Raw genomic sequence first — 26,722 nt, 5'->3', positions numbered from 1 at the left:
ACAACTATGGTAATGTTGCACTTGAGCGTTGTATCAACATGGTTTATATATACGGTAAACAAGACAGCTCTCAGGCCAGAGTCCTGAGGACCATTGGACACGTTTACCACTCGGATTTGTCTTACTCTGTTTCTGTTGAAAAAGTCATATCATATACCACTAGCAAGTTAATACCTCCAAACAATAGGCCTCAGAGAATGAGTGAAAATAAAAGTGTTTAAATTGTTTAAACTAATATGTTGCTTTATTTCAGATAATGCATGTATTTAATTTAGTACTTTAAGTACTTGCAGTACTCTACTATAGAAAATATGCAATAAGCTATTTAAAATTAAGAAAAAGTGTACAATAGGTTACTTACTGTATTACAGGGAACGGATATAGACTATGTACAGTATCAAAGGAGGTGTATATATGGTAGTCTCTTTACTAAAGAAATTGTACATATAAGTGTACAGACGAATATTTGCTGTATTGAACTATTTGAACAGTAAGCTGCTTACTGTATTAAAGTACTTGTAGAGGAAGGTACTTACTGTAATAAAGTAAGCGCACAGAAGGCTAGCTACTGTATTAGAGGAAGTATACGATAGGATACAGATAATGTTAAAGTTCATATACAGTAAGCTGCTTAATGCATTATAGTAAGTTACAGTAGCAAACTTAATGTATTTAGTTGTACATTAAGCAACTTACAATAACAAAGGTGTATATATGCTTCTGCTTGATCTTGAGGATAATAAGGTTAAGGCAAACTAAAAGTCAGACAACAATTCTTAATGCCTAAAATACTAAAAATGTTACAAAAGCAAAGATTTCTTAGCAAATAAACAGCCAAAACTAATGATAGTAATCCAATATACAATTAAAAGAAAGTCAGATTGATAATAAATTGTAGAAAATGCTAATATATCAATTACATACCAAAGTTACTCATGCAATGTGTATTCCAAAACTCATTCATACCACCAAAATACTAAAACTCATTCATACCACCAAAATACTAAAACTCATTCATACCACCAGGATATCAAAACTTATTCATACCTTCAGCATACAATAACACCACCATACCGTCAGCATGCGTGTGATAACTTAAAAATAAAAACAAAATAAACAAATAAAACAAGGCCGCCAGTGGTAACAGTTCCAGCGAGGTGTTCCTAGATGTGTCCTTGTCATAATGTGTCTATTGGTCTCGTGAGGCAGGTCTCAACAATCTACCATATATAAACATTATTAAAATTGTTAAGCGACGCACCGAGCTCTCGGGGGTGCTTCCTGTTCTCCTTATTGTCCCGGATCATAATCTTAAGGTTATCACCAGTGACGCCCCTCCGGTGAAGTCCTCGCAGGAGTCTCTCCACACCCACACCTGTAGATGAGAGGGAACATTGAAGCCCACACCTGGCAACTCTCCACACCCACACCTGTAGATGAGAGGGAACATTGCAGCTCACACCTGGCAACTCTCCACACCCACACCTGTAGATGAGAGGCAACATTGCAGCTCACACCTGGCAACTCTCCACACCCACACCTGTAGATGAGAGGGAACATTGCAGCTCACACCTGGTAACTCTCCACACCCACACCTGTAGATGAGAGAGAACATTGCAGCTCACACCTGGCAACTCTCCACACCCACACCTGCAGATGAGAGGGAACATTGCAGCTCACACCTGGCAACTCTCCACACCCACACCTGTAGATGAGAGGGAACATTGCAGCTCACACCTGGCAACTCTCCACACCTACACCTGTAGATGAGAGGGAACATTGCAGCTCACACCTGGCAACTCTCCACACCCACACCTGTAGATGAGAGGGAACATTGCAGCTCACACCTGGCAACTCTCCACACCCACAACTGCAGATGAGAGGGAACATTGCAGCTCACACCTGGCAACTCTCCACACCTACACCTGTACATGAGAGGGAACATTGCAGCTCACACCTGGCAACTCTCCACACCCACACCTGTAGATGAGAGGGAACATTGCAGCTCACACCTGGCAACTCTCCCCACCCACACCTGCAGATAAGAGGGAACACTGAAGACAACGCCTGGCTACTCCTCACACCCATCTCTTAAGGAGGAGGAGGAGCTAGGAGGGTAGTGATGCAGAGGAGGAGGGTAGTGGTGCAGAGGAGGAGGAGGAGGGTAGTGGTGCAGAGGAGGAGGAGGGTAGTGGTGCAGAGGAGGAGGAGAGTAGTGGTGCAGAGGAGGAGGGTAGCGGTGCAGAGGAGGAGGGTAGTGGTGCGGAGGAGGAGGAGGGTAATAATGCAGAGGAGGAGGAGGGTAGTGATGCGGAGGAGGAGGGTAGTGGTGCAGAGGAGGAGGAGGGTAGTGGTGCAGAGGAGGAGGGTAGTGGTGCAGAGGAGGAGGGTAGTGGTGCAGAGGAGGAGGAGGGTAGTGGTGCAGAGGAGGAGGAGGGTAGTGGTGCGGAGGAGGAAGAGGGTAGTGGTGCAGAGGAGGAGGAGGGTAGTGGTGCAGAGGAGGAGGGTAGTGGTGCAGAGGAGGAAGAGGGTAGTGGTGCAGAGGAGGAGGAGGGTAGTGGTGCAGAGAAGGAGAAGAGTAGTGGTACAGAGGAGGAGGGTAATGGTGCAGAGGAGGAGGGTAGTGGTGCAGAGGAGGAGGAGGGTAGTGGTGCAGAGGAGGAGGAGGGTAGTGGTGCAGAGGAGGAGGAGGGAAGTGGTGCAGAGGAGGAGGAGGGTAGTGGTGCAGAGGAGGAGGGTAGTGGTGCAGAGCAGGAGGAGGGAAGAGGTGCAGAGGAGGAGGAGGGTAGAGGTGCAGAGGAGGAGGGTAGTGGTGCAGAGGAGGAGGAGGAGGGTAGTGGTGCAGAGGAGGAGGAGGAGGGTAGTGGTGCAGAGGAGGAGGAGGGTAGTGGTGCAGAGGAGGAGGGTAGTGGTGCAGAGGAGGAGGGTAGTGGTGCAGAGCAGGAGGAGGGTAGAGGTGCAGAGGAGGAGGGTAGTGGTGCAGAGGAGGAGGTGGAGGGTAGTGGTGCAGAGGAGGAGGAGGGTAGTGGTGCAGAGGAGGAGGAGGGTAGTGGTGCAGAGGAGGAGGAGGGTAGTGGTGCAGAGGAGGATGAGGGTAGAGGTGCAGAGGAGGAGGGTAGTGGTGCGGAGGAGGAGGAGGGTAGTGATGCAGAGGAGGAGGAGGAGGGTAGTGGTGCAGAGGAGGAGGAGGGTAGTGGTGCAGAGGAGGAGGGTAGTGGTGCAGAGCAGGAGGAGGGTAGTGGTGCAGAGGAGGAGGAGGGTAGAGGTGCAGAGGAGGAGGGTAGTGGTGCAGAGGAGGAGGAGGAGGGTAGTGGTGCAGAGGAGGAGGAGGAGGGTAGTGGTGCAGAGGAGGAGGAGGGTAGTGGTGCAGAGGAGGAGGGTAGTGGTGCAGAGGAGGAGGGTAGTGGTGCAGAGCAGGAGGAGGGTAGAGGTGCAGAGGAGGAGGGTAGTGGTGCAGAGGAGGAGGAGGAGGGTAGTGGTGCAGAGGAGGAGGAGGGTAGTGGTGCAGAGGAGGAGGAGGAGGAGGGTAGTGGTGCAGAGGAGGAGGATGAGGGTAGTGGTGCAGAGGAGGAGGGTAGTGGTGCAGAGGAGGAGGAGGGTAGTGGTGCAGAGGAGGAGGAGGGTAGTGGTGCAGAGGAGGAGGAGGGTAGTGGTGCAGAGGAGGAGGAGGGTAGTAGTGCAGAGGAGGAGGGTAGTGGTGCAGAGGAGGAGGGTAGTGGTGCAGAGCAGGAGGAGGGTAGAGGTGCAGAGGAGGAGGGTAGTGGTGCAGAGGAGGAGGAGGAGGGTAGTGGTGCAGAGGAGGAGGAGGGTAGTGGTGCAGAGGAGGAGGAGGGTAGTGGTGCAGAGGAGGAGGAGGGTAGTGGTGCAGAGGAGGATGAGGGTAGTGGTGCAGAGGAGGAGGGTAGTGGTGCGGAGGAGGAGGAGGGTAGTGATGCAGAGGAGGAGGAGCAGGGTAGTGGTGCAGAGGAGGAGGATGAGGGTAGTGGTGCAGAGGAGGAGGGTAGTGGTGCAGAGGAGGAGGAGGGTAGTGGTGCAGAGGAGGAGGAGAGTAGTGGTGCAGAGGAGGAGGGTAGTGGTGCAGAGGAGGAGGGTAGTGGTGCGGAGGAGGAGGAGGGTAATAATGCAGAGGAGGAGGAGGGTAGTGGTGCGGAGGAGGAGGGTAGTGGTGCAGAGGAGGAGGAGGGTAGTGGTGCAGAGGAGGAGGGTAGTGGTGCAGAGGAGGAGGGTAGTGGTGCAGAGGAGGAGGAGGGTAGTGGTGCAGAGGAGGAGGAGGGTAGTGGTGCGGAGGAGGAAGAGGGTAGTGGTGCAGAGGAGGAGGGTAGTGGTGCAGAGGAGGAGGGTAGTGGTGCAGAGGAGGAAGAGGGTAGTGGTGCAGAGGAGGAGGAGGGTAGTGGTGCAGAGGAGGAGAAGAGTAGTGGTACAGAGGAGGAGGGTAGTGGTGCAGAGGAGGAGGGTAGTGGTGCAGAGGAGGAGGAGGGTAGTGGTGCAGAGGAGGAGGAGGGTAGTGGTGCAGAGGAGGAGGAGGGAAGTGGTGCAGAGGAGGAGGAGGGTAGTGGTGCAGAGGAGGAGGGTAGTGGTGCAGAGGAGGAGGAGGGTAGAGGTGCAGAGGAGGAGGAGGGTAGAGGTGCAGAGGAGGAGGGTAGTGGTGCAGAGGAGGAGGAGGAGGGTAGTGGTGCAGAGGAGGAGGAGGAGGGTAGTGGTGCAGAGGAGGAGGAGGAGGGTAGTGGTGCAGAGGAGGAGGAGGGTAGTGGTGCAGAGGAGGAGGGTAGTGGTGCAGAGGAGGAGGGTAGTGGTGCAGAGCAGGAGGAGGGTAGAGGTGCAGAGGAGGAGGGTAGTGGTGCAGAGGAGGAGGTGGAGGGTAGTGGTGCAGAGGAGGAGGAGGGTAGTGGTGCAGAGGAGGAGGAGGGTAGTGGTGCAGAGGAGGAGGAGGGTAGTGGTGCAGAGGAGGAGGAGGGTAGAGGTGCAGAGGAGGAGGGTAGTGGTGCGGAGGAGGAGGAGGGTAGTGATGCAGAGGAGGAGGAGGAGGGTAGTGGTGCAGAGGAGGAGGAGGGTAGTGGTGCAGAGGAGGAGGGTAGTGGTGCAGAGCAGGAGGAGGGTAGAGGTGCAGAGGAGGAGGAGGGTAGAGGTGCAGAGGAGGAGGGTAGTGGTGCAGAGGAGGAGGAGGAGGGTAGTGGTGCAGAGGAGGAGGAGGAGGGTAGTGGTGCAGAGGAGGAGGAGGGTAGTGGTGCAGAGGAGGAGGGTAGTGGTGCAGAGGAGGAGGGTAGTGGTGCAGAGCAGGAGGAGGGTAGAGGTGCAGAGGAGGAGGGTAGTGGTGCAGAGGAGGAGGAGGAGGGTAGTGGTGCAGAGGAGGAGGAGGGTAGTGGTGCAGAGGAGGAGGAGGAGGAGGGTAGTGGTGCAGAGGAGGAGGATGAGGGTAGTGGTGCAGAGGAGGAGGGTAGTGGTGCAGAGGAGGAGGAGGGTAGTGGTGCAGAGGAGAAGGAGGGTAGTGGTGCAGAGGAGGAGGAGGGTAGTGGTGCAGAGGAGGAGGAGGGTAGTAGTGCAGAGGAGGAGGGTAGTGGTGCAGAGGAGGAGGGTAGTGGTGCAGAGGAGGAGGAGGGTAGAGGTGCAGAGGAGGAGGGTAGTGGTGCAGAGGAGGAGGAGGAGGGTAGTGGTGCAGAGGAGGAGGAGGGTAGTGGTGCAGAGGAGGAGGAGGGTAGTGGTGCAGAGGAGGAGGAGGGTAGTGGTGCAGAGGAGGATGAGGGTAGTGGTGCAGAGGAGGAGGGTAGTGGTGCGGAGGAGGAGGAGGGTAGTGATGCAGAGGAGGAGGAGCAGGGTAGTGGTGCAGAGGAGGAGGATGAGGGTAGTGGTGCAGAGGAGGAGGGTAGTGGTGCAGAGGAGGAGGAGGGTAGTGGTGCAGGGGAGGAGGAGGGTAGTGGTGCAGAGGAGGAGGAGGGTAGTGGTGCAGAGGAGGAGGGTAGTGGTGCAGAGGAGGAGGAGGGTAGTGGTGCAGAGGAGGATGAGGGTAGTGATGCAGAGGAGGAGGACGGTAGTGATGCAGAGCAGGAGGGTAGTGGTGCAGAGGAGGAGGGTAGTGGTGCAGAGGAGGAGGGTAGTGGTGCAGAGGAGGAGGAGGCTAGTGGTGCAGAGGAGGAGGAGCGTAGTAATGCGGAGCAGGAGGAGGGTAGTGGTGCAGAGGAGAAGGAGGGTAGGGGTGCAGAGCAAGAGGAGGGTAGTGGTGCAGAGGAGGAGGGTAGTGGTGCAGAGGAGGAGGAGGGTAGTGGTGCAGAGGAGGAGGAGGGTAGTGGTGCAGAGGAGAAGGGTAGTGGTGCAGAGGAGGAGGGTAGTGGTGCAGAGGAGGAGGAGGGTAGTGGTGCAGAGGAGGAGGAGGGCAGTGGTGCAGAGGAGGAGGAGGGTAGTGGTGCAGAGGAGGAGGGTAGTGGTGCAGAGGAGGAGGGTAGTGGTGCAGAGCATGAGGAGGGTATAGGTGCAGAGGTGGAGGGTAGTGGTGCAGAGGAGGAGGAGGAGGGTAGTGGTGCAGAGGAGGAGGAGGGTAGTGGTGCAGAGGAGGAGGAGGGTAGTGGTGCAGAGGAGGAGGGTAGTGGTGCAGAGGAGGAGGGTAGTGGTGCAGAGCAGGAGGAGGGTAGAGGTGCAGAGGAGGAGGGTAGTGGTGCAGAGGAGGAGGAGGAGGGTAGTGGTGCAGAGGAGGAGGAGGGTAGTGGTGCAGACGAGGAGGAGGGTAGTGGTGCAGAGGAGGAGGAGGGTAGTGGTGCAGAGGAGGATGAGGGTAGTGGTGCAGAGGAGGAGGGTAGTGGTGCAGAGGAGGAGGAGGGTAGTGGTGCAGGGGAGGAGGAGGGTAGTGGTGCAGAGGAGGAGGAGGATAGTGTAACACCCATGATCTCCCCCCCCCCCCTTAGAGTTCACACCCATGGAAGCCTTCTCCAAGAGGTCAGCCCAGATGACCTCCGGTTTATCTTGTATATTGATTAAAAATTCCTGGGTTAGTCTTAGTCAGCATAGTTTCAAGTATGTAATATTTCATGCAAGGAAATTAGACTCCAGATTCTTATGTGTAAACATCCCTGGATCTCCCCCTTTTGGCAAGGTCAGAGGTCAGTCACACATGTAATTAATAACTCCTCTCTTGAAGAGTGTATGGTGAATGTCAAACAAGCTTTTTGAAATATTTCTTGAGTGTTTGTACACTTTTGGTGGGTAGCAACAGCAAATCTCCCCCTCCCCCCTGTGGGGGGTTGTATATAGAGGGCCTGTAGGAACATAGGAAGGGGAGAGTGCGGTACACCGGGATCGAGAGCGGGGCTGTGAAGAACATCTCAGCCAGGGAGAGACAGATAGCTTAAGGTAATGTGTGTGATCTCTGAGTTCTTGTTCCATGTCCAAATTTCTTAACTTTTTGCCAGTGTTAGGGTAGGATTTATAATTGGTGATTGACATAATTTTGGTTTCAATAAACTTACGTGAAATTTCCCGTCTGTGTCAATTGTTGAATCCTCTTAGCCTTTTGGATATAGTGGCTGACAACCATTTTCATAATTAATGACAGTCATAGAAAGTACTCTCCTAGTCAAGCAATGTTTCTTGCCTCGTTGCTTGATATAGTTTCAATGGTCAAAGGCAGATGGTGGCAGCGTATTTAATCCTTGTGTTAGCATTTCCTTATTGGCAGTGTACCTTTGGTTCCGGTGTAACCATCATATGTCAGCTCATAACAGTGTTATTAAGTGCAACCGATGAGGAAGTGTTACTCAGGATAAGTAGTGTTTACATTAGTAACCATTTTTTGTGTTCCATTATAGTGGTGTTCCATTATAGTGGTGTTCCATTATAGTGGTGCATTTTAGGGTGGTGTTACAATAGGGCAGTGTTACAATGGTGGCAGCGGTGGGATATTAATTATCCTCGACTCACGTGTCTTGTGAGCTCAGTCCAGCTACTAGTAGAGAAACTTAGTGACTTGAATATTGGCGATTTTCGCGATTTTAATTTGGCGAAGTTTTATATTGGCGATTTTCATTTTAATTCGCGAGTTGGCGATTTTGTTAACATCACGTGTGCCATACATTAAAATGTAGAGTAATTTTCATGGAAATTAAAGAATCATTATTAGTTTTTGTTAAACTTTGTGGTAATTTTGAGTTCATTCTGTAAGAGGCTGCTTGTGTATGAGGCAGTCTAGTGAGGCGGTGTTGGTGACACTGGCCTTGCTGTGTGTACTAGTGTATATAATTAAGTGTAGGGAATAAGCGTAGGTATAGGCGGGCTCGCGATTTCGTTGCTCGGAGCCACACGTATTTTAAGTGTTATGATTAGTGCGACATACGGGAAACTAGAGAAAGTTTGGGGTATGCGCTTCGCTCTGAAATCTATGGACAGAAATTAGTTCTCGTTTCTCTTCATAGCTTCCAGGGTTGTACAACCAAAGTTATAGGTTGTACAGCAATCTGTTCGGCAGGTTGTCTGGGAAATTATCAGTGAAGGACGCTTACTGATATATTTCTGAGGTACATGGAGTTGCCTCGAGTTCTAGATCTTAACGATAAGGCCGCAGACGGTGCTCCGTCACCTAGAGGTGTAGCTTTTGTGGAGTTAATTTTCATTATGCTAGGTTTGAAAGATCAGTCAGTCCAGTGCTCGACTATACTTGGCTTAGGGAAGATTATGCTCGTGTTAGCACTTTTTACTATTGACACCTGGTTCTGGACAGCATACTGTGGCTCTTACACTCTTTTCTCAGGTTGGAGTGGAGGAGTTATGTTTGAAGACTCGCAGGGGAGGACGAGAGTGTTGACTACCAACAACCTCCGCGACCACCAGGGTGGAGCAGTACTCTCTCTCAAGGTCATCCCTCATGCAGACGTCCACCGACCAGCTGTGGACCCGTGGTGGGGCACTACAGGTCCAGACGGACCCCGGGACGACCCTCGGGTCGTTCCCTACACAGAGGCTTCAAGAGTGACACCTTCAGTCACGCCTCAAGTACGACCCCAGTCTGCACTCTTGGAGGATAAGCCACTCAGGCTGTCCTCAGTAGACCCCAATATCACCGGGGTACCCAAAATTGGACCCCAGATGACGATGTCCCACTATCATCAGGACCCCAGCGGTTCCCAGGTTGTCTTGTCAGCGACCCCACTGGATGCGAAAGAAGAACGACCCCAGTCCGGTCCATTACCATCGGTTCATCAACAACGGACCCCAGTGGACCCCATGTTGCCTGTCATCCTCGCACGGCAACCTCCAGTGGACCCCAAGCTGACTACGGTGGACTCTGGTTGTTTGTTACTATTAAGGCGACCCCATTGGACCCCATGTTGCCGGTTACCAACTTTAGGCGACCCCGTTGGACCCCAGTGGACCCCCAGGTTGTCCTGTCGACGACCCCACTGGTTGAACGAGAAAGAAGGAAGAAGAAGAAGGAAGAAGAAAGAAGAGAGAAAGAAGAAGAAAGAAGAGAGAAAGAAGAAGAAAGAAGAGAGAAAGAAGAAGAAAGAAGAGAGAAGAAAGAAGAAAGAAGAAAGGAAGGAAGAAAGAAGATGCATGGGCCACCGTATACGACCAGCCTGTGACGGTTGGCGCCCGGCCCCTAGTGATGGTCATTGGTCACTAGCGGGGCCTAAGAAGATGCTCACACTTGGCACTTAGTCTGGTGCTTGGTGTTGGGAGCACTACACGCAAGGACGCTGTGTCTAGACCAGCCCGGTTGCCTTCATTGGCTGCCACTTGCTGGCAGATACATCATCTTGTGGCCGTGTGTGAGGCAGCGTGACAGTACAGACCGAAGACTCCGTCGAGGGATGTGGGCAGAAGGACGTCGCTGGAAGAGCAGTGCGGGTCTGTAGTTTGGGAGTGAAAATTGCCGCCCCAATGGTCGCGCCAGGACCCCAAAAACGCTGGCCAGTAGATGCTCGGCGTGGGCTGACCCTGACGTGACGGGGGCTGCCGAGTAAGCGGTATAGTGCACCTAGTAGGCTCTTGGCTCTGACCCCGGTTAACAGCGTTGTTGTGGCGCCTGAAGGAGCAGCATCCGGAAGCTGAGGAATCGGGAAGCATTGCCACGACCCTCATTCCTGCCTGCAAATCGTGTCTCCCAGTGCCACATCTTCAGAGACTTTTAAAAGACATTTTAGTCTACTGAAAAATATTGAAAAAATATTTGTTTAAAAAAAAAAAAAAGAATAGACCCAGTGAAAATTGGAACTGAAATATTTTAGCTAGGATTTTTTTTCATTATTTTTTTTTTACTTAGGATGTATTTTCTTGTATTTTTTATGCACCTTGTTGACATGTTTATTCTTAATTTTTTTATTTATGTCTCCACTAAATGAAGTTTTCGAGTGTGATTCAATCTTGATTGGATCCCACTACAAAAAGCTTCATTTTGGGGGAGATAGGGGGATATGTAACAGTGCAAGTATTTTGCACTCTTTCATGTATAATTGTGAATTATAATTGTGGGTGTGTGTATGTGTGCGTGCGTGTGTGTGTGTGTTGGCAAGGAGGCGCGCGGTACCAGGGAGGGTGACCGGCCTGGCTAGTACTCTTGAACAAAGAGGTGCCTTGTGTACTGCAGGACCCGCCTGGGTCCTATAAGGGTTAGCTTTGCTTCTCAGGCCTTATTTGGGCATGAGGAAGAGAGTACACAGCTTTCCCCACGTTGGGGAGGGCTGGGAGATTCAGTTAGCGACCGCCTTACAGAGAGAGAAGGTGACCAGCCAGTCTTCCTCACCCTGACGGGTGGCACTCCAGGCACCCTCAGGGTGTATCCGTCTGAGTTGTGAGGTAAGAGTGTCAGTAATGCATTGTCTTGATTGGGTGTCTTAGTGTTGACGAGCTAGTGGAGTCTGAACCATTTAGCCATGTATGGTGTGGGCGTGTATGGAGTGGGTGATCCCCCCCCCCCCCTTTAATTTTTTGTCAATATTGTGTTAAATAGTAGGATGTCAAAGTATTAATTGGAATAATTTGAGAAAATTTGGATTCAATAAATATCTGTGTAGAATCGTTAATTGGAATAATTTGAGAAAGTTTGGATTCAATAAATATCTGTGTAGAATAACAAACTTGACTTTTGTTTAGTCCTCTTTTTGAATCAATGTCCACTCAAGTGAGAGTTAAGGCTAGAGAGATATCTTGATGAACACGTGAGAGATAACTAAATTAAGCAGTGTTCCTGTCGCATTGTTTAAGTGGAAGTAAAGTTAGATTCAATGACAGGTGGTGGCAGCAAACATCAGAACATCTTAGAATATCAGTATAGTATAACAGCATCGATAGAGTAGAATAAAATCAGTCTACTCTCCCCTTTCTTCTTATTCCTCCTACATCACTCTACTCCTCCTCCTTCATTCTCTCCCTCCTGCCTTCCCTCTCCCGTTCGCTCCCCGTTTTCTATTCCCGCTCGCCTCTCTCTCTACCTCAGTTCCCGCCTCAACCCCTCCCCATGTTCTATCCACCCATCCCTCCTCCTCTTTCCTCCTTCAACCTTTACTTTGCTTTACTTGACATTCACTACTACCTTACGATCATCACCCCCCCCCCCCGTTACAATGGTGGCAGCGGTGGGATATTAATTATCCTCGACTCACGTGTCTTGTGAGCTCAGTCCAGCTACTAGTAGAGAAACTTAGTGACTTGAATATTGGCGATTTTCGCGATTTTAATTTGGCGAAGTTTTATATTGGCGATTTTCATTTTAATTCGCGAGTTGGCGATTTTGTTAACATCACGTGTGCCATACATTAAAATGTAGAGTAATTTTCATGGAAATTAAAGAATCATTATTAGTTTTTGTTAAACTTTGTGATAATTTTAAGTTCATTCTGTAAGAGGCTGCTTGTGTATGAGGCAGTCTAGTGAGGCGGTGTTGGTGACACTGGCCTTGCTGTGTGTACTAGTGTATATAATTAAGTGTAGGGAATAAGCGTAGGTATAGGCGGGCTCGCGATTTCGTTGCTCGGAGCCACACGTATTTTAAGTGATATGATTAGTGCGACATACGGGAAACTAGAGAAAGTTTGGGGTATGCGCTTCGCTCTGAAATCTATGGACAGAAATTAGTTCTCGTTTCTCTTCATAGCTTCCAGGGGTGTACAACCAAAGTTATAGGTTGTACAGCAATCTGTTCGGCAGGTTGTCTGGGAAATTGTCAGTGAAGGACGCTTACTGATATATTTCTGAGGTACATGGAGTTGCCTCGAGTTCTAGATCTTAACGATAAGGCCGCAGACGGTGCTTCGTCACCTAGAGTGTAGCTGAGTTATCATCATAGAGGGGGTCATGTTGGCAGCGAGACTGACCTCAAACATTCTGGTCGTGAATTGTGTCTTAGGGAGGACGGCTGCTAGTGTTGGATGTTTTTCCCCAAGGGCGGGTCAGACGTAGTTAGCAGGCGTAGCTTACCGAGGAACAATCGTAGTTTTAATCACCACGAGAGTAGTCTTACAATTAGTTAAGGGAATTCATAATTACTTATATTATAACTTTTTGTTTTATTATTTTACTCTGATTTTTTTTAAGTGTAAGGAATTTCAGTGTCGATAAGGTTGTAGGTACACCTGACCGTCTCTTGTGTGCACATATGTGTACATGTGTTTCTCAGGCGACGATCTGGGAGATTGTTTATACTAAGTTATCAACACCTGTTTCATCTTGGGCGCGCGGTCATAACTCTCGTCCACTCAGGAAGGTTACTGTCGTATGTCCCCACCTCTTTCTGCAGACGCTCCGCGCGGCGTATAGTGTGTTTACAGCGAGTGTGCGTTTGTTCTGATTTACTTTTTAATGTTCATTCGTTACATAGAACATTGTGTTAAATTTTCAGGTTAATATGACGCTCGGTGACAAAGTTACAGATATTGTGTTATTTTGTGGAACTCTATCTTTATTGGCAATTTGTTTGATTTTATATATCCACTCAGATGTTATCAGAATGGAAGGGGTTCAAAATAGGGTTGCAATCCCCCTCTATTACTTCTCAGTTCCTGCCCCAAATTCCCTACACCTACCCCACCCACTTCCCTCCCACCCTACCCGCCCATGACCGCGCGCCCAAGATGAAACAGGTGTTGATAACTTAGTATAAACAATCTCCCAGATCGTCGCCTGAGAAACACATGTACACATATGTGCACACAAGAGACGGTCAGGTGTACCTACAACCTTATCGACACTGAAATTCCTTACACTTAAAAAAAATCAGAGTAAAATAATAAAACAAAAAGTTATAATATAAGTAATTATGAATTCCCTTAACTAATTGTAAGACTACTCTCGTGGTGATTAAAACTACGATTGTTCCTCGGTAAGCTACGCCTGCTAACTACGTCTGACCCGCCCTTGGGGAAAAACATCCAACACTAGCAGCCGTCCTCCCTAAGACACAATTCACGACCAGAATGTTTGAGGTCAGTCTCGCTGCCAACATGACCCCCTCTATGATGATAACTCAGCTACACTCTAGGTGACGAAGCACCGTCTGCGGCCTTATCGTTAAGATCTAGAACTCGAGGCAACTCCATGTACCTCAGAAATATATCAGTAAGCGTCCTTCACTGACAATTTCCCAGACAACCTGCCGAACAGATTGCTGTACAACCTATAACTTTGGTTGTACACCCCTGGAAGCTATGAAGAGAAACGAGAACTAATTTCTACCATAGATTTCAGAGCGAAGCGCATACCCCAAACTTTCTCTAGTTTCCCGTATGTCGCACTAATCATATCACTTAAAATACGTGTGGCTCCGAGCAACGAAATCGCGAGCCCGCCTATACCTACGCTTATTCCCTAAACTTAATTATATACACTAGTACACACAGCAAGGCCAGTGTCACCAACACCGCCTCACTAGACTGCCTCATACACAAGCAGCCTCTTACAGAATGAACTCAAAATTACCACAAAGTTTAACAAAAACTAATAATGATTCTTTAATTTCCATGAAAATTACTCTACATTTTAATGTATGGCACACGTGATGTTAACAAAATCGCCAACTCGCGAATTAAAATGAAAATCGCCAATATAAAACTTCGCCAAATTAAAATCGCGAAAATCGCCAATATTCAAGTCACTAAGTTTCTCTACTAGTAGCTGGACTGAGCTCACAAGACACGTGAGTCGAGGATAATTAATATCCCACCACTTAATTGTTGTCCTGGACAAAGGTGCTCTCATACCTGTAGTCAATCTCTCACACAAGACCTACCGCTTCAGAGTGGGTGATCGAGTGTTTCAGGGTATTATCTTAGAGGAGACATCGATCTTTCAATCAGATCCATCGGAAACAATTACAGACACTAAGCAATGTGGCGCTCTTAATGTTAGAGACACTAGTAAGACTGCGGAGCACGGCACAACGGAGCTCACGCCACCTTGCGATACCAACAATTTGAATAAATTAATATCAGCACTAGACTTACAGCACATTCCACAGTTAGAGAGGAAACGGGTGCGGGAAGTTTTGCGGATGTTCCCCAAATTATTTGCAACGGACGACGATCAAATTGGGTTGTTAGACAGAATTGAGCACACCATTCCAACAGGTGATCACGAGCCCGTGTATACGAGACAGTGGAGGCTCCCGGAACAGGCTAAGAAAACTATCAGAGAGGAGTGTCAGAAGATGTTAAGACAGGGAGTTATAGAACCAAGCACTTCACCATGGTTGTCTCCGGTGGTGCTGGTGCGCAAACCGGATGGTAGTTACCGGTTTTGCGTCGACTATCGGAAGGTTAATGAAATAACAAAGGGGGACGTGTACCCCTTACCTCGGATTCAGGAAATTATAGATCAGTTCGCGGCAGCCAAGTATTTCTCCACTCTGGATGCTAAGTCAGCATATTGGGCCATTCCGGTGGCAGTTCAGGACCGTGAGAAAACAGCATTCTCTGATGGGGTTCACCAGTTTCAGTTTAAGCGCATGCCTTTTGGGCTCAAGACAGCCCCTTCCTCATTTCAGAGGGCTATTAACTACATCCTCAGCCCTGTGCTAGGTAGGCATTCATTAGCATACCTGGATGACGTGGTTATCTATTCCAGGTCATTTGATGAGCACCTGAGGGACTTGACTGAGACACTGTCATTGTTAGACAAGGCAGGCTTCAAATTAAATATCAACAAGTGCACCCTGGCATCTCAGAAATTCAAATTTCTGGGGTTCCAGGTGAGCACAGATGGCATCCGCCCTGACCCAGACTCATGCCGCGCCATTGCTGAGATGCCCAGGCCTAGGTCAGCAAGGGATGTGCGCCGGTTTCTGGGAGCAGCCGGATACTTCCGCCGCCATATTGAGGGATTTGCTAGTATAACAGCGCCTTTAACTGACCTTGTAAAGAAGAATGCTAAATTTATGTGGACCTCAGAACACGATGAGGCTTATACTAGGCTCAAAAGTCAATTAATTACCGCCCCAGTATTAGCTGTGCCTGACTTTGATAAGGAGTGGGAGGTGCATACAGACGCTAGTGGTATTGCCATAGGAGGGTGCTTAATGCAGCGTGATTCAGAGAACCATCCTCACCCTGTGGCGTATTTCAGCAGAAAAGTGAAGGGACCTGAAGTTAGATACTCAGCAACAGACAAAGAAACACTTGCTGTGGTTGAAAGTGTTCGTTATTTTGAGCCTTACCTATTCCAACGTCATTTTGTTATTTTCACAGATCACAGAGCTCTCACATATATATTTAAAAAGAAAACAAAGTGTCCCCGGATGTCCCGTTGGTCTCATGAGTTGTCAGCTCACTCGTTTCAGATCCTTTATAAGCCAGGACCATCTCACGTGGTGCCAGACACGTTGAGTAGGAACGTCGCGTCAGTTAACGTAAATGTCAACATTGAAACTATTGCAAGTGATAAAATGAGAGAATTTCAAATGGGTGAACAGCGATGGAAGGAAATAATTGAATATTTGGAGGGTGGTAAATACCCTATGAAGAAAGGTAACTTTTCCCTGCAGCATTTTGACCTGCAGAAGGGTGTCCTATATTATGTTAACGACATGAAAGATCGTGCGGTTTACCAGTTAGTCATCCCCGTCGTGTTAAGATCATCAGCCGTGAAACTTGCACATGCATCTAAGATCGCTGGTCACCCTGGGGTCTTTAAGACCTATATGAGAGCTAAAACGTTATTCTATTTTCCTAGGATGTTATCTTATATCACTAAGTTTGTCAGTTCGTGTCCGAATTGTCAAAGGAGAAAAGGTACCCCTAAGGTACAGGCGCCACTACAAGAGTTCCCTGACATTTTTGAGCCTTTAGATCGAGTGGGAGCGGATTTGATTGATTTACATAGTAGTCATTCTGGTAATCGCTACGTGTTGGTGCTAGTGGACCATCTGTCCCGGTTCACTACCTTGGTTGCTCTTCCTCGTAAGGACGCGCAGACGGTTGCGGACGCTTTCTTAAGTAAATTTGTCACTGTGTTTGGACCGCCTAAAGTATTAGTATCTGACAGAGGTCAAGAGTTCGTTGGTAACACTTTTAAAGAGGTTTGTAAAATTTTAGAAACAACAACAGCCCTCACGACTGCTTACCATCCGCAAGCAAACGGTATGACTGAAAGAACCAATCGTACAATTAAGGATATGCTAGCAATTCTTGCAGAGAAAGATGCTGCCACCTGGGATGAACAACTCCCCTATGTTCAACTAGCCTTGAACACTGCTATTCATCAGTCCATTAACACACAACCATTGCTGCTTTTCACGGGGCGCTCATGTAACTTCCCATCAGGTCTGCTTAACAGACACGAGGTTGTGTACGGTGAGGATTATCCTTCAGAAATCCTCTCTAAAATGAGAAATGCTTGGAGGATTGCTGCTGAGGCTTCTAAGACAGCGAGGAGCCGGTATGCGCACTATTATGATAAGAAGGTTCAACCGTTGACACTTAGAGAGGGAAGCTTGGTTATGAGGTTAAATGAAAAGGCGCCTGCCAATCAAAGTAGGAAGCTAGCACCTAGATGGCGTGGACCGTATAGAGTAATTATCAAGCTTGGACCAGTTAATTTTCTGATCAGGGGAATCTTTGATGACCAGGGTGACACAACTATTCATGTCAACAAATTAAAGTGTTACGTTGCCAGGGAGGAACTGGAACTGCCTTCAGCGATTCCCATTCCTGACCCTTTTGAGTTGACTGACCCAGCTGGGCGTACCCAGGATGGGGAGGAGGACCTTCTGTCAACTCTCATTGGTACCCAGGGTCAGCCTTGTCACCCTATGTTAACGAGGTCACGGGCGAGGCAGGGAGAGTTTCAGTAAGCTGTCTCGTCCCTTAGTAGTTTTTTTTTCATCAGAGTTTTTAAACTGGCAATTGTTTTGAGATTTTGCCATGGAATGTATTCAGAGAGCATGCCTTACCTACCCTTGGGCTGTACCCTGTCACCAAAGCCCAGGGGAGAGTCCTTGCTTCCGCCAGTCGGAGTGTTATCCTGTCTTCCCCAGGTCTGCTTGTCCACACCGCTCTGTCCCCGGTACCAGCTACTCGTGAATCAACATTGAGGCCAGAGAGGTCACCCCTCTGGTACAGTGGAGAGGGGGTTACGTTACACCCCACCCCCCTCCCAACACTCCCGGTAACCCCACCACTCGGTTACCTGGGACGGTGATAATGACACCATTCACCCAGCCGACACCTCCCACCACACGAGGTTGTCCAAGCCAGAGTTCCTGCCAGCAGAGCACAGCTGTCCAGATGTCAACGCACCATGGTGGGCCCCAGTCTTGCAGTTCATCATCAGAGGCACCCACCTGCCTGCTGCGACACACCGTGCAGGCACACCGGAAGTGGAGGCGCGAGGTCAACAAGCGGGTATGCCAGCAGCAGTCACCTACCAGTTCCCCCTCGTCCTTGGGGATGCCACATCACTGACTCCACCAAGATGCGCAACGAGGCGGTCACATTCCAACGGCACCTCCCTACTGAGTGTGCTTGACTCGCCAATAGGGTGCACGTTTCGCACCATCGGCCCAAGGTCAGGCACATTAGGGCATGCGCGATAAGGCGTACCGGCTCAATAGAATGTGACACAAGCAACGCCTGTGTAGTGATGGGCCCCAGGAGCTGAAGTCGGGATCCACCTGGCCTGCCGCCACGCCACGCACGCCCCAACACCTGCACCTGCTTACTTCTGTTGCAAGACATCGTCGACGTCACACTCTCTGCCCTGCTGTCACGACTCCTGCTATGTAGCTGCTGTCACTCATCATCGACCGTCAGCTTCAAGCAACTGGAGGTGAGATGTGCCTCCATACATCTCTCCTAACACCGTTTACTTGTGACCGGCCAAGTCCCCGGCCGCTGTCACTTGCCGCTGCTCTTCACACCACCACCTTCGAGCAGTTTGATAGCTTGACGAGGAGTCTGTCACCAGTAGACTCGCTCTGTCCCCAGAGCTGTTACAAGAAGATCTCAGGGTATATCCAGGCATCATCGACGGGCAGACGCTGGACCATCAGGTCTCCAACATCGTCACCAACATCACGTCTCCAACATCGGGACCCCCAACATCGTCACCAACATCAGGTCTCCAACATCAGGTCTCCAACATCGGGTCTCCGACATCGCCACCAACATCACGTCTCCAACATCGGGACCTCCAACATCGTCACCAACATCAGGTCACCAACATTCAGAGAAATGACTCTATTATTAACGGTGTCAAATAGTTCTGTCTAATCGGGTTAAAAGTGTAACATTTATGGGGATGTAAAGTAACTAGGCCTAGAAAAAGTGGTCATAGACAGTGTTCTTAGCTAGATGACTTCAATCTCTAGCACAAACTTTTCTTGAAATTTATTTTGTTTCATGTATGTATCTATTTTATTTTGTTTCATGTATGTATCTATGAGATAAGTCTGTCCTGGTGATGAGTGTCCAGGTTCCCTATTTGTTACCAGTGTATGGGTACATACTTTTTTTTATATTTGCATGTCTTTTTATTTCATTAAAATGTTATAATGTTAAGTAATGTTCCTGTTGTGGTAAGAGGTAGTCTTACTATCAGTGTGTGCAGGGTGCATAGAGATTGACCCTGGCACTATTGTCTTGTGCGGTGTATGGATTGGCCCACAAGTATTCTGTTAACGTACGGTTCTATTGATGAGTTTTCATGTCTATTGTTGTTGTATTTTTACCATGTTTCATAACTTGTATAACTCATACGTTTGGCTGTGGGTCATGAGGTACCCAGCAGATGTTTAGGGTATGCCCACTTAGGTAAAATGTTTCCTGTTATTTTTAATTAGTTAGATTTAAATGTTAGAGTAGAAATATTACATATATATATTTTTTTTTTTTAATGTTGCTGATCATTTTTTTTGTATGTTTTGTTCTTCAGACCTTCTGAGGAAGACTTGCTAGCCTGCCTAGTGTGCAGGCAGGATATGTCATTGTTTCATAGTATTCTTTAGTGCCATGTATTGTAATTCAGGGTTGTATTATGTAGCCTTGTGTCATTACTTATATTTTGACATTATATTACTTTTAGTTACTTGTAATTTTCCTGTTCCATTAGGATTTTTTTTTTTTTTAATTTTTTTTGTCATGCTAGTTTTAAGGCGATTTTTTGTTTTGGTCTTCCAGCCTTCTGGGGGAGCCTTGCTGGACTGCCTCGGGTGCAGTCGGGATTTGTTTTTTTTCATTGATACTTTATTGTCATATTAGGATATCAGAATTGTATCATGTGTGACGGTATCATTGCTTGTACTTTTGCCAAGGTATTTTTTTTTACTTTTGTTTCTTTCATTATACATTTATGTTTTGTTCTTACTGCAGTATAACTGTATAATGTACTTTGCTTCATGTTAATTTAGTTAGCTTACTTTTTTCATTATGTCACTGGCAATTTTTTTCTTTTTAGGGTTAGTTGTGATATTTTGGATGAGTTAGGATAAGACAAAATTGGGCTTAATTATCATACACCCGATTTTGTCTTAACTCCGGGGAAAGGGAGCTGTAACACCCAGGACCTCCCCCCCCCCTTAGAGTTCACACCCAGGGAAGCCTTCTCCAAGAGGTCAGCCCAGATGACCTCCGGTTTATCTTGTATATTGATTAAAAATTCCTGGGTTAGTCTTAGTCAGCAGAGTTTCAAGTATGTAATATTTCATGCAAGGAAATTAGACTCCAGATTCTTATGTGTAAACATCCCTGGATCTCCCCCTTTTGGCCAGGTCAGAGGTCAGTCACACATGTAATTAATAACTCCTCTCTTGAAGAGTGTATGGTGAATGTCAAACAAGCTTTTTGAAATATTTCTTGAGTGTTTGTACACTTTTGGTGGGTAGCAACAGCAAATCTCCCCCTCCCCCCTGTGGGGGGTTGTATATAGAGGGCCTGTAGGAACATAGGAAGGGGAGAGTGCGGTACACCGGGATCGAGAGCGGGGCTGTGAAGAACATCTCAGCCAGGGAGAGACAGATAGCTTAAGGTAATGTGTGTGATCTCTGAGTTCTTGTTCCATGTCCAAATTTCTTAACTTTTTGCCAGTGTTAGGGTAGGATTTATAATTGGTGATTGACATAATTTTGGTTTCAATAAACTTACGTGAAATTTCCCGTCTGTGTCAATTGTTGAATCCTCTTAGCCTTTTGGATATAGTGGCTGACAACCATTTTCATAATTAATGACAGTCATAGAAAGTACTCTCCTAGTCAAGCAATGTTTCTTGCCTCGTTGCTTGATATAGTTTCAATGGTCAAAGGCAGATGGTGGCAGCGTATTTAATCCTTGTGTTAGCATTTCCTTATTGGCAGTGTACCTTTGGTTCCGGTGTAACCATCATATGTCAGCTCATAACAGTGTTATTAAGTGCAACCGATGAGGAAGTGTTACTCAGGATAAGTAGTGTTTACATTAGTAACCATTTTTTGTGTTCCATTATAGTGGTGTTCCATTATAGTGGTGCATTTTAGGGTGGTGTTACAATAGGGCAGTGTTACAGTAGTGGTGCAGAGGAGGAGGAGGGTAGTGGTGCAGAGGAGGAGGAGGGTAGTGGTGCAGAGGAGGAGGAGGGTAGTGATGCAGAGGAGGACGGTAGTGGTGCAGAGCAGGAGGAGGGTAGAGGTGCAGAGGAGGAGGGTAGTGGTGCAGAGGAGGAGGAGGAGGGTAGTGGTGCAGAGGAGGAGGAGGGTAGTGGTGCAGAGGAGGAGGAGGGTAGTGGTGCAGAGGAGGAGGAGGGTAGTGGTGCAGAGGAGGATGAGGGTAGTGGTGCAGAGGAGGAGGGTTGTGGTGCAGAGGAGGAGGAGGGTAGTGGTGCAGAGGAGGAGGAGGGTAGTGGTGCAGAGGAGGAGGGTAGTGGTGCAGAGGAGGAGGGTAGTGGTGCAGAGCAGGAGGAGGGTAGAGGTGCAGAGGAGGAGGGTAGTGGTGCAGGGGAGGAGGAGGAGGGTAGTGGTGCAGAGGAGGAGGAGGGTAGTGGTGCAGAGGAGGAGGAGGGTAGTGGTGCAGAGGAGGATGAGGGTAGTGGTGCAGAGGAGGAGGGTAGTGGTGCGGAGGAGGAGGAGGGTAGTGATGCAGAGGAGGAGGAGGAGGGTAGTAGTGCAGAGGAGGAGGATGAGGGTAGTGGTGCAGAGGAGGAGGGTAGTGGTGCAGAGGAGGAGGAGGGTAGTGGTGCAGGGGAGGAGGAGGGTAGTGGTGCAGAGGAGGAGGAGGGTAGCGGTGCAGAGGAGGAGGAGGGTAGTGGTGCAGAGGAGGAGGAGGGTAGTGGTGTAGAGGAGGAGGAGCGTAGTAATGCGGAGCAGGAGGAGGGTAGTGGTGCAGAGGAGAAGGAGGGTAGGGGTGCAGAGCAAGAAGAGGGTAGTGGTGCAGAGGAGGAGGGTAGTAGTGCAGAGGAGGAGGAGGGTAGTGGTGCAGAGGAGGAGGGTAGTGGTGCAGAGGAGGAGGAGGGTAGTGGTGCAGAGGAGGAGGGTAGTGGTGCAGAGGAGGAGGGTAGTGGTGCAGAGGAGGAGGAGGATAGTGGTGCAGAGGAGGAGGAGGGTAGTGGTGCAGAGGAGGAGGGTAGTGATGCAGAGGAGGACGGTAGTGGTGCAGAGCAGGAGGAGGGTAGAGGTGCAGAGAAGGAGGGTAGTGGTGCAGAGGAGGAGGAGGAGGGTAGTGGTGCAGAGGAGGAGGAGGGTAGTGGTGCAGAGGAGGAGGAGGGTAGTGGTGCAGAGGAGGAGGAGGGTAGTGGTGCAGAGGAGGATGAGGGTAGTGGTGCAGAGGAGAAGGGTAGTGGTGCAGAGGAGGAGGAGGGTAGTGGTGCAGAGGAGGAGGAGGGTAGTGGTGCAGAGGAGGAGGGTAGTGGTGCAGAGGAGGAGGGTAGTGGTGCAGAGCAGGAGGAGGGTAGAGGTGCAGAGGAGGAGGGTAGTGGTGCAGGGGAGGAGGAGGAGGGTAGTGGTGCAGAGGAGGATGAGGGTAGTGGTGCAGAGGAGGAGGAGGGTAGTGGTGCAGAGGAGGATGAGGGTAGTGGTGCAGAGGAGGAGGGTAGTGGTGCGGAGGAGGAGGAGGGTAGTGATGCAGAGGAGGAGGAGGAGGGTAGTAGTGCAGAGGAGGAGGATGAGGGTAGTGGTGCAGAGGAGGAGGGTAGTGGTGCAGAGGAATAGGAGGGTAGTGGTGCAGGGGAGGAGGAGGGTAGTGGTGCAGAGGAGGAGGAGGGTAGTGGTGCAGAGGAGGAGGAGGGTAGTGGTGCAGAGGAGGATGAGGGTAGTGATGCAGAGGAGGAGGAGGGAAGTGATGCAGAGCAGGAGGAGGGTAGTGGTGCAGAGGAGGAGGGTAGTGGTGCAGAGGAGGAGGGTAGTGGTGCAGAGGAGGAGGAGGGTAGTGGTGCAGAGGAGGAGGAGCGTAGTAATGCGGAGCAGGAGGAGGGTAGTGGTGCAGAGGAGAAGGAGGGTAGGGGTGCAGAGCAAGAAGAGGGTAGTGGTGCAGAGGAGGAGGAGGGTAGTAGTGCAGAGGAGGAGGAGGGTAGTGGTGCAGAGGAGGAGGGTAGTGGTGCAGAGGAGGAGGAGGGTAGTGGTGCAGAGGAGGAGGGTAGTGGTGCAGAGGAGGAGGGTAGTGGTGCAGAGGAGGAGGAGGGTAGTGGTGCAGAGGAGGAGGGTAGTGGTGCAGAGGAGGATGAGGGTAGTGATGCAGAGGAGGAGGAGGGTAGTGATGCAGAGCAGGAGGAGGGTAGTGGTGCAGAGGAGGAGGGTAGTGGTGCAGAGGAGGAGGGTAGTGGTGCAGAGGAGGAGGAGGGTAGTGGTGCAGAGGAGGAGGAGCGTAGAAATGCGGAGTAGGAGGAGGGTAGTGGTGCAGAGGAGAAGGAGGGTAGGGGTGCAGAGCAAGAGGAGGGTAGTGGTGCAGAGGAGGAGGGTAGTGGTGCAGAGGAGGAAGAGGGTAGTGGTGCAGAGCAGGAGGAGGGTAGTGGTGCAGAGGAGGAGGGTAGTGGTGCAGAGGAGGAGGGTAGTGGTGCATAGGAGGAGGAGGGTAGTGGTGCAGAGGAGGAGGATGAGGGTAGTGGTGCAGAGCAGGAGGAGGGTAGTGGTGCGGAGGTGGAGGAGGAGGGTAGTGGTGCAGAGCAGGAGGGTAGTGGTGCAGAGGAGGAGGGCAGTGGTGCAGAAGAGGAGGAGGGTAGTGGTGCAGAAAAGGAGGGTAGTGGTGCAGAGGAGGAGAAGGGTAGTGATGCAGAGGAGGAGGAGGAGGAGGGTAGTGATGCAGAGGAGGAGGAGGGTAGTGATGCAGAGGAGGAGGAGGAGGAGGGTAGTGATGCAGAGGAGGATGAGGGTAGTGGTGCAGAGCAGGAGGAGGAGGAGGGTAGTGGTGCAGAGGAGGATGAGGGTAGTGGTGCAGAGCTGGAGGAGGAGGAGGAGGAGGGTAGTGGTGCAGAGCAGGAGGAGGGTAGTGGTGCAGAGCAGGAGGAGGGTAGTGGTGAAGAGGAGGAGGGTAGTGGTGCAGAGGAGGATGAGGGTAGTGGTGCAGAGCAGGAGGAGGGTAGTGGTGCAGAGCAGGAGGAGGGTAGTGGTGCAGAGGAGGAGGGTAGTGGAGCAGAGGAGGAGGAGGGTAGTGGTTCAGAGGAGGAGGAGGGTAGTGGTGCAGAGGAGGAGGAGGGGGTAGTGGCGCAGAGGAGGAGGAGGGTAGTGGTGCAGAGGAGGAGGAGGGTAGTGGTGCAGAGGAGGAGGGTAGTGGTGCAGAGGAGGAGGAGGGTTGTGGTGCAGAGTAGGAGGAGGGTAGTGGTGCAGAGTAGGAGGAGGGTAGTGGTGCAGAGGAAGAGGGTAGTGGTGCAGAGGAGGAGGGGGAGGGTAGTGGTGAAGAGGAGGAGGAGGGTAGTGGTGCAGAGGAGAAAGAGGAGGGTAGTGGTGCAGAGGACGAGGAGGAGGGTAGTGTTGCAGAGGAGGAGGGTAGTGGTGCAGAGGAGGAGGAGGGTAGTGGTGCAGAGTAGGAGGAGGGTAGTGGTACAGAGTAGGAGGAGGGTAGTGGTGCAAAGGAGAAGGAGGAGGGTAGTGGTGCAGAGGAAGAGGGTAGTGGTGCAGAGGAGGAGGAGGGTAATGGTGCAAAGGAGGAGGAGGGTAGTGGTGAGGAGGAGGAGGAGGGTAGTGGTGCAGAGGAGGAGGAGGGTAGTGGTGCAGAGGAGGAGGAGGGTAGTGATGCAGAGGAGGATGAGGTAGTGGTGCAGAGCAGGAGGAGGGTAGTGGTGCAGAGAAGGATGAGGGTAGTGGTGCAGAGCAGGAGGAGGGTAGTGGTGCAGAGTAGGAGGGTAGTAATGCGGAGGAGGAGGAGGGTAGTGGTGCGGAGGAGGATGAGGGTAGTGGTGCAGAGGAGGAGGAGGCTAGTGGTGCAGAGGAGGATGAGGGTAGTGGTGCAGAGGAGGAGGAGGAGGGTAGTGGTGCAGAGCAGGAGGAGGGTAGTGGTGCAGAGGAGGAGGGGCTAGTGGTGCGGAGGAGGAGGAGGATAGTGGTGCAGAGGAGAAGGAGGGTCGTGATGCAGAGGAGGAAGGTAGTGGTGCAGAGGAGGAGGAGGGTAGTGGTGCAGAAGAGGATGAGGGTAGTGGTGCAGAGCAGGAGGAGGGTAGTGGTGCGGAGGAGGAGGGTAGTGGTGCGGAGGAAGATGAGGGTAGTGGTGCAGAGGAGGAGGAGGCTAGTGGTGCAGAAGAAGATGAGGGTAGTGGTGCAGAGGAGGAGGAGGAGGGTAGTGGTGCAGAGCAGGAGGTGGGTAGTGGTGCAGAGGAGGAGGGCGCTAGTGGTGCGGAGGAGGAGGAGGGTAGTGGTGCAGAGGAGGATGAGGGAAGTGGTGCAGAGGAGGAGGAGGAGGGTAGTGGTGCAGGGGAGGAGGGTAGTGGTGCAGAGGAGGAGGAGGGTAGTGGTGCAGAGGAGGAGGAGGGTAGTGGTGCAGAGGAGGAGGAGGGTAGTGGTGCAGAGGAGGATGGTAGTGGTGCAGAGGAGGAGGGTAGTGGTGCAGAGCAGGAGGAGGGTAGAGGTGCAGAGGAGGAGGGTAGTGGTGCACAGGAGGAGGAGGAGGGTAGTGGTGCAGAGGAGGAGGAGGGTAGTGGTGCAGAGGAGGAGGAGGGTAGTGGTGCAGAGGAGGAGGAGGGTAGTGGTGCAGAGGAAGATGAGGGTAGTGGTGCAGAGGAGGAGGGTAGTGGAGCGGAGGAGGAGGAGGGTAGTGATGCAGAGGAGGAGGAGGAGGGTAGTGGTGCAGAGGAGGAGGATGAGGGTAGTGGTGCAGAGGAGGAGGGTAGTGGTGCAGAGGAGGAGGAAGGTAGTGGTGCAGGGGAGGAGGAGGGTAGTGGTGCAGAGGAGGAGGAGGGAAGTGGTGCAGAGGAGGAGGAGGGTAGTGGTGCAGAGGAGGAGGAGGGTAGTGGTGCAGAGGAGGATGAGGGTAGTGATGCAGAGGAGGAGGAGGGTAGTGATGCAGAGCAGGAGGGTAGTGGTGCAGAGGAGGAGGGTAGTGGTGCAGAGGAGGAGGGTAGTGGTGCAGAGGAGGAGGAGGCTAGTGGTGCAGAGGAGGAGGGTAGTGGTGCAGAGGAGGAGGAGGGTAGTGGTGCAGAGGAGGAGGGTAGTGGTGCAGAGGAGGAGGAGGGTACTGGTGCAGAGGAGGAGGGTAGTGGTGCAGAGGAGGAGGGTAGTGGTGCAGAGGAGGAGGAGGGTAGTGGTGCAGAGGAGGAGGGTAGTGGTGCAGAGGAGGATGAGGGTAGTGATGCAGAGGAGGAGGAGTGTAGTGATGCAGAGCAGGAGGAGGGTAGTGGTGCAGAGGAGGAGGGTAGTGGTGCAGAGGAGGAGGGTAGTGGTGCAGAGGAGGAGGAGGGTAGTGGTGCAGAGGAGGAGGAGCGTAGTAATGCGGAGCAGGAGGAGGGTAGTGGTGCAGAGGAGAAGGAGGGTAGGGGTGCAGAGCAAGAGGAGGGTAGTGGTGCAGAGGAGGAGGGTAGTGGTGCAGAGGAGGAAGAGGGTAGTGGTGCAGAGCAGGAGGAGGGTAGTGGTGCAGAGGAGGAGGGTAGTGGTGCAGAGGAGGAGGGTAGTGGTGCAGAGGAGGAGGAGGGTAGTGGTGCAGAGGAGGAGGATGAGGGTAGTGGTGCAGAGCAGGAGGAGGTAGTGGTGCGGAGGTGGAGGAGGAGGGTAGTGGTGCAGAGCAGGAGGGTAGTGGTGCAGAGGAGGAGGGTAGTGGTGCAGAAGAGAAGGAGGGTAGTGGTGCAGAGGAGGAGGGTAGTGGTGCAGAGGAGGAGAAGGGTAGTGATGCAGAGGAGGAGGAGGAGGAGGGTAGTGATGCAGAGGAGGAGG

General features: G+C 50.9%; 1 protein-coding gene across 1 annotated transcript in view; it reads right to left on the bottom strand.

The window, feature by feature from the left end:
• Window positions 1-244: 244 nt before the first annotated feature.
• LOC123747746 (uncharacterized) overlaps window positions 245-26,722 on the bottom strand; it is a 253,540-nt gene continuing 227,062 nt past the window's right edge. The window contains exon 3 of the mRNA XM_069301696.1: window positions 245-1,375. Coding sequence (XP_069157797.1) covers window positions 1,221-1,375 — 155 coding nt within the window. The 3' untranslated portion in view covers window positions 245-1,220. The remainder of the gene's footprint in view (window positions 1,376-26,722) is intronic.

Source organism: Procambarus clarkii, chromosome 46 (assembly GCF_040958095.1).
Source record: "Procambarus clarkii isolate CNS0578487 chromosome 46, FALCON_Pclarkii_2.0, whole genome shotgun sequence".
In the NCBI taxonomy this organism is placed as follows: Eukaryota; Metazoa; Arthropoda; class Malacostraca; order Decapoda; family Cambaridae; genus Procambarus; species Procambarus clarkii.
This window is presented reverse-complemented; position numbering and strand designations above follow the sequence as displayed.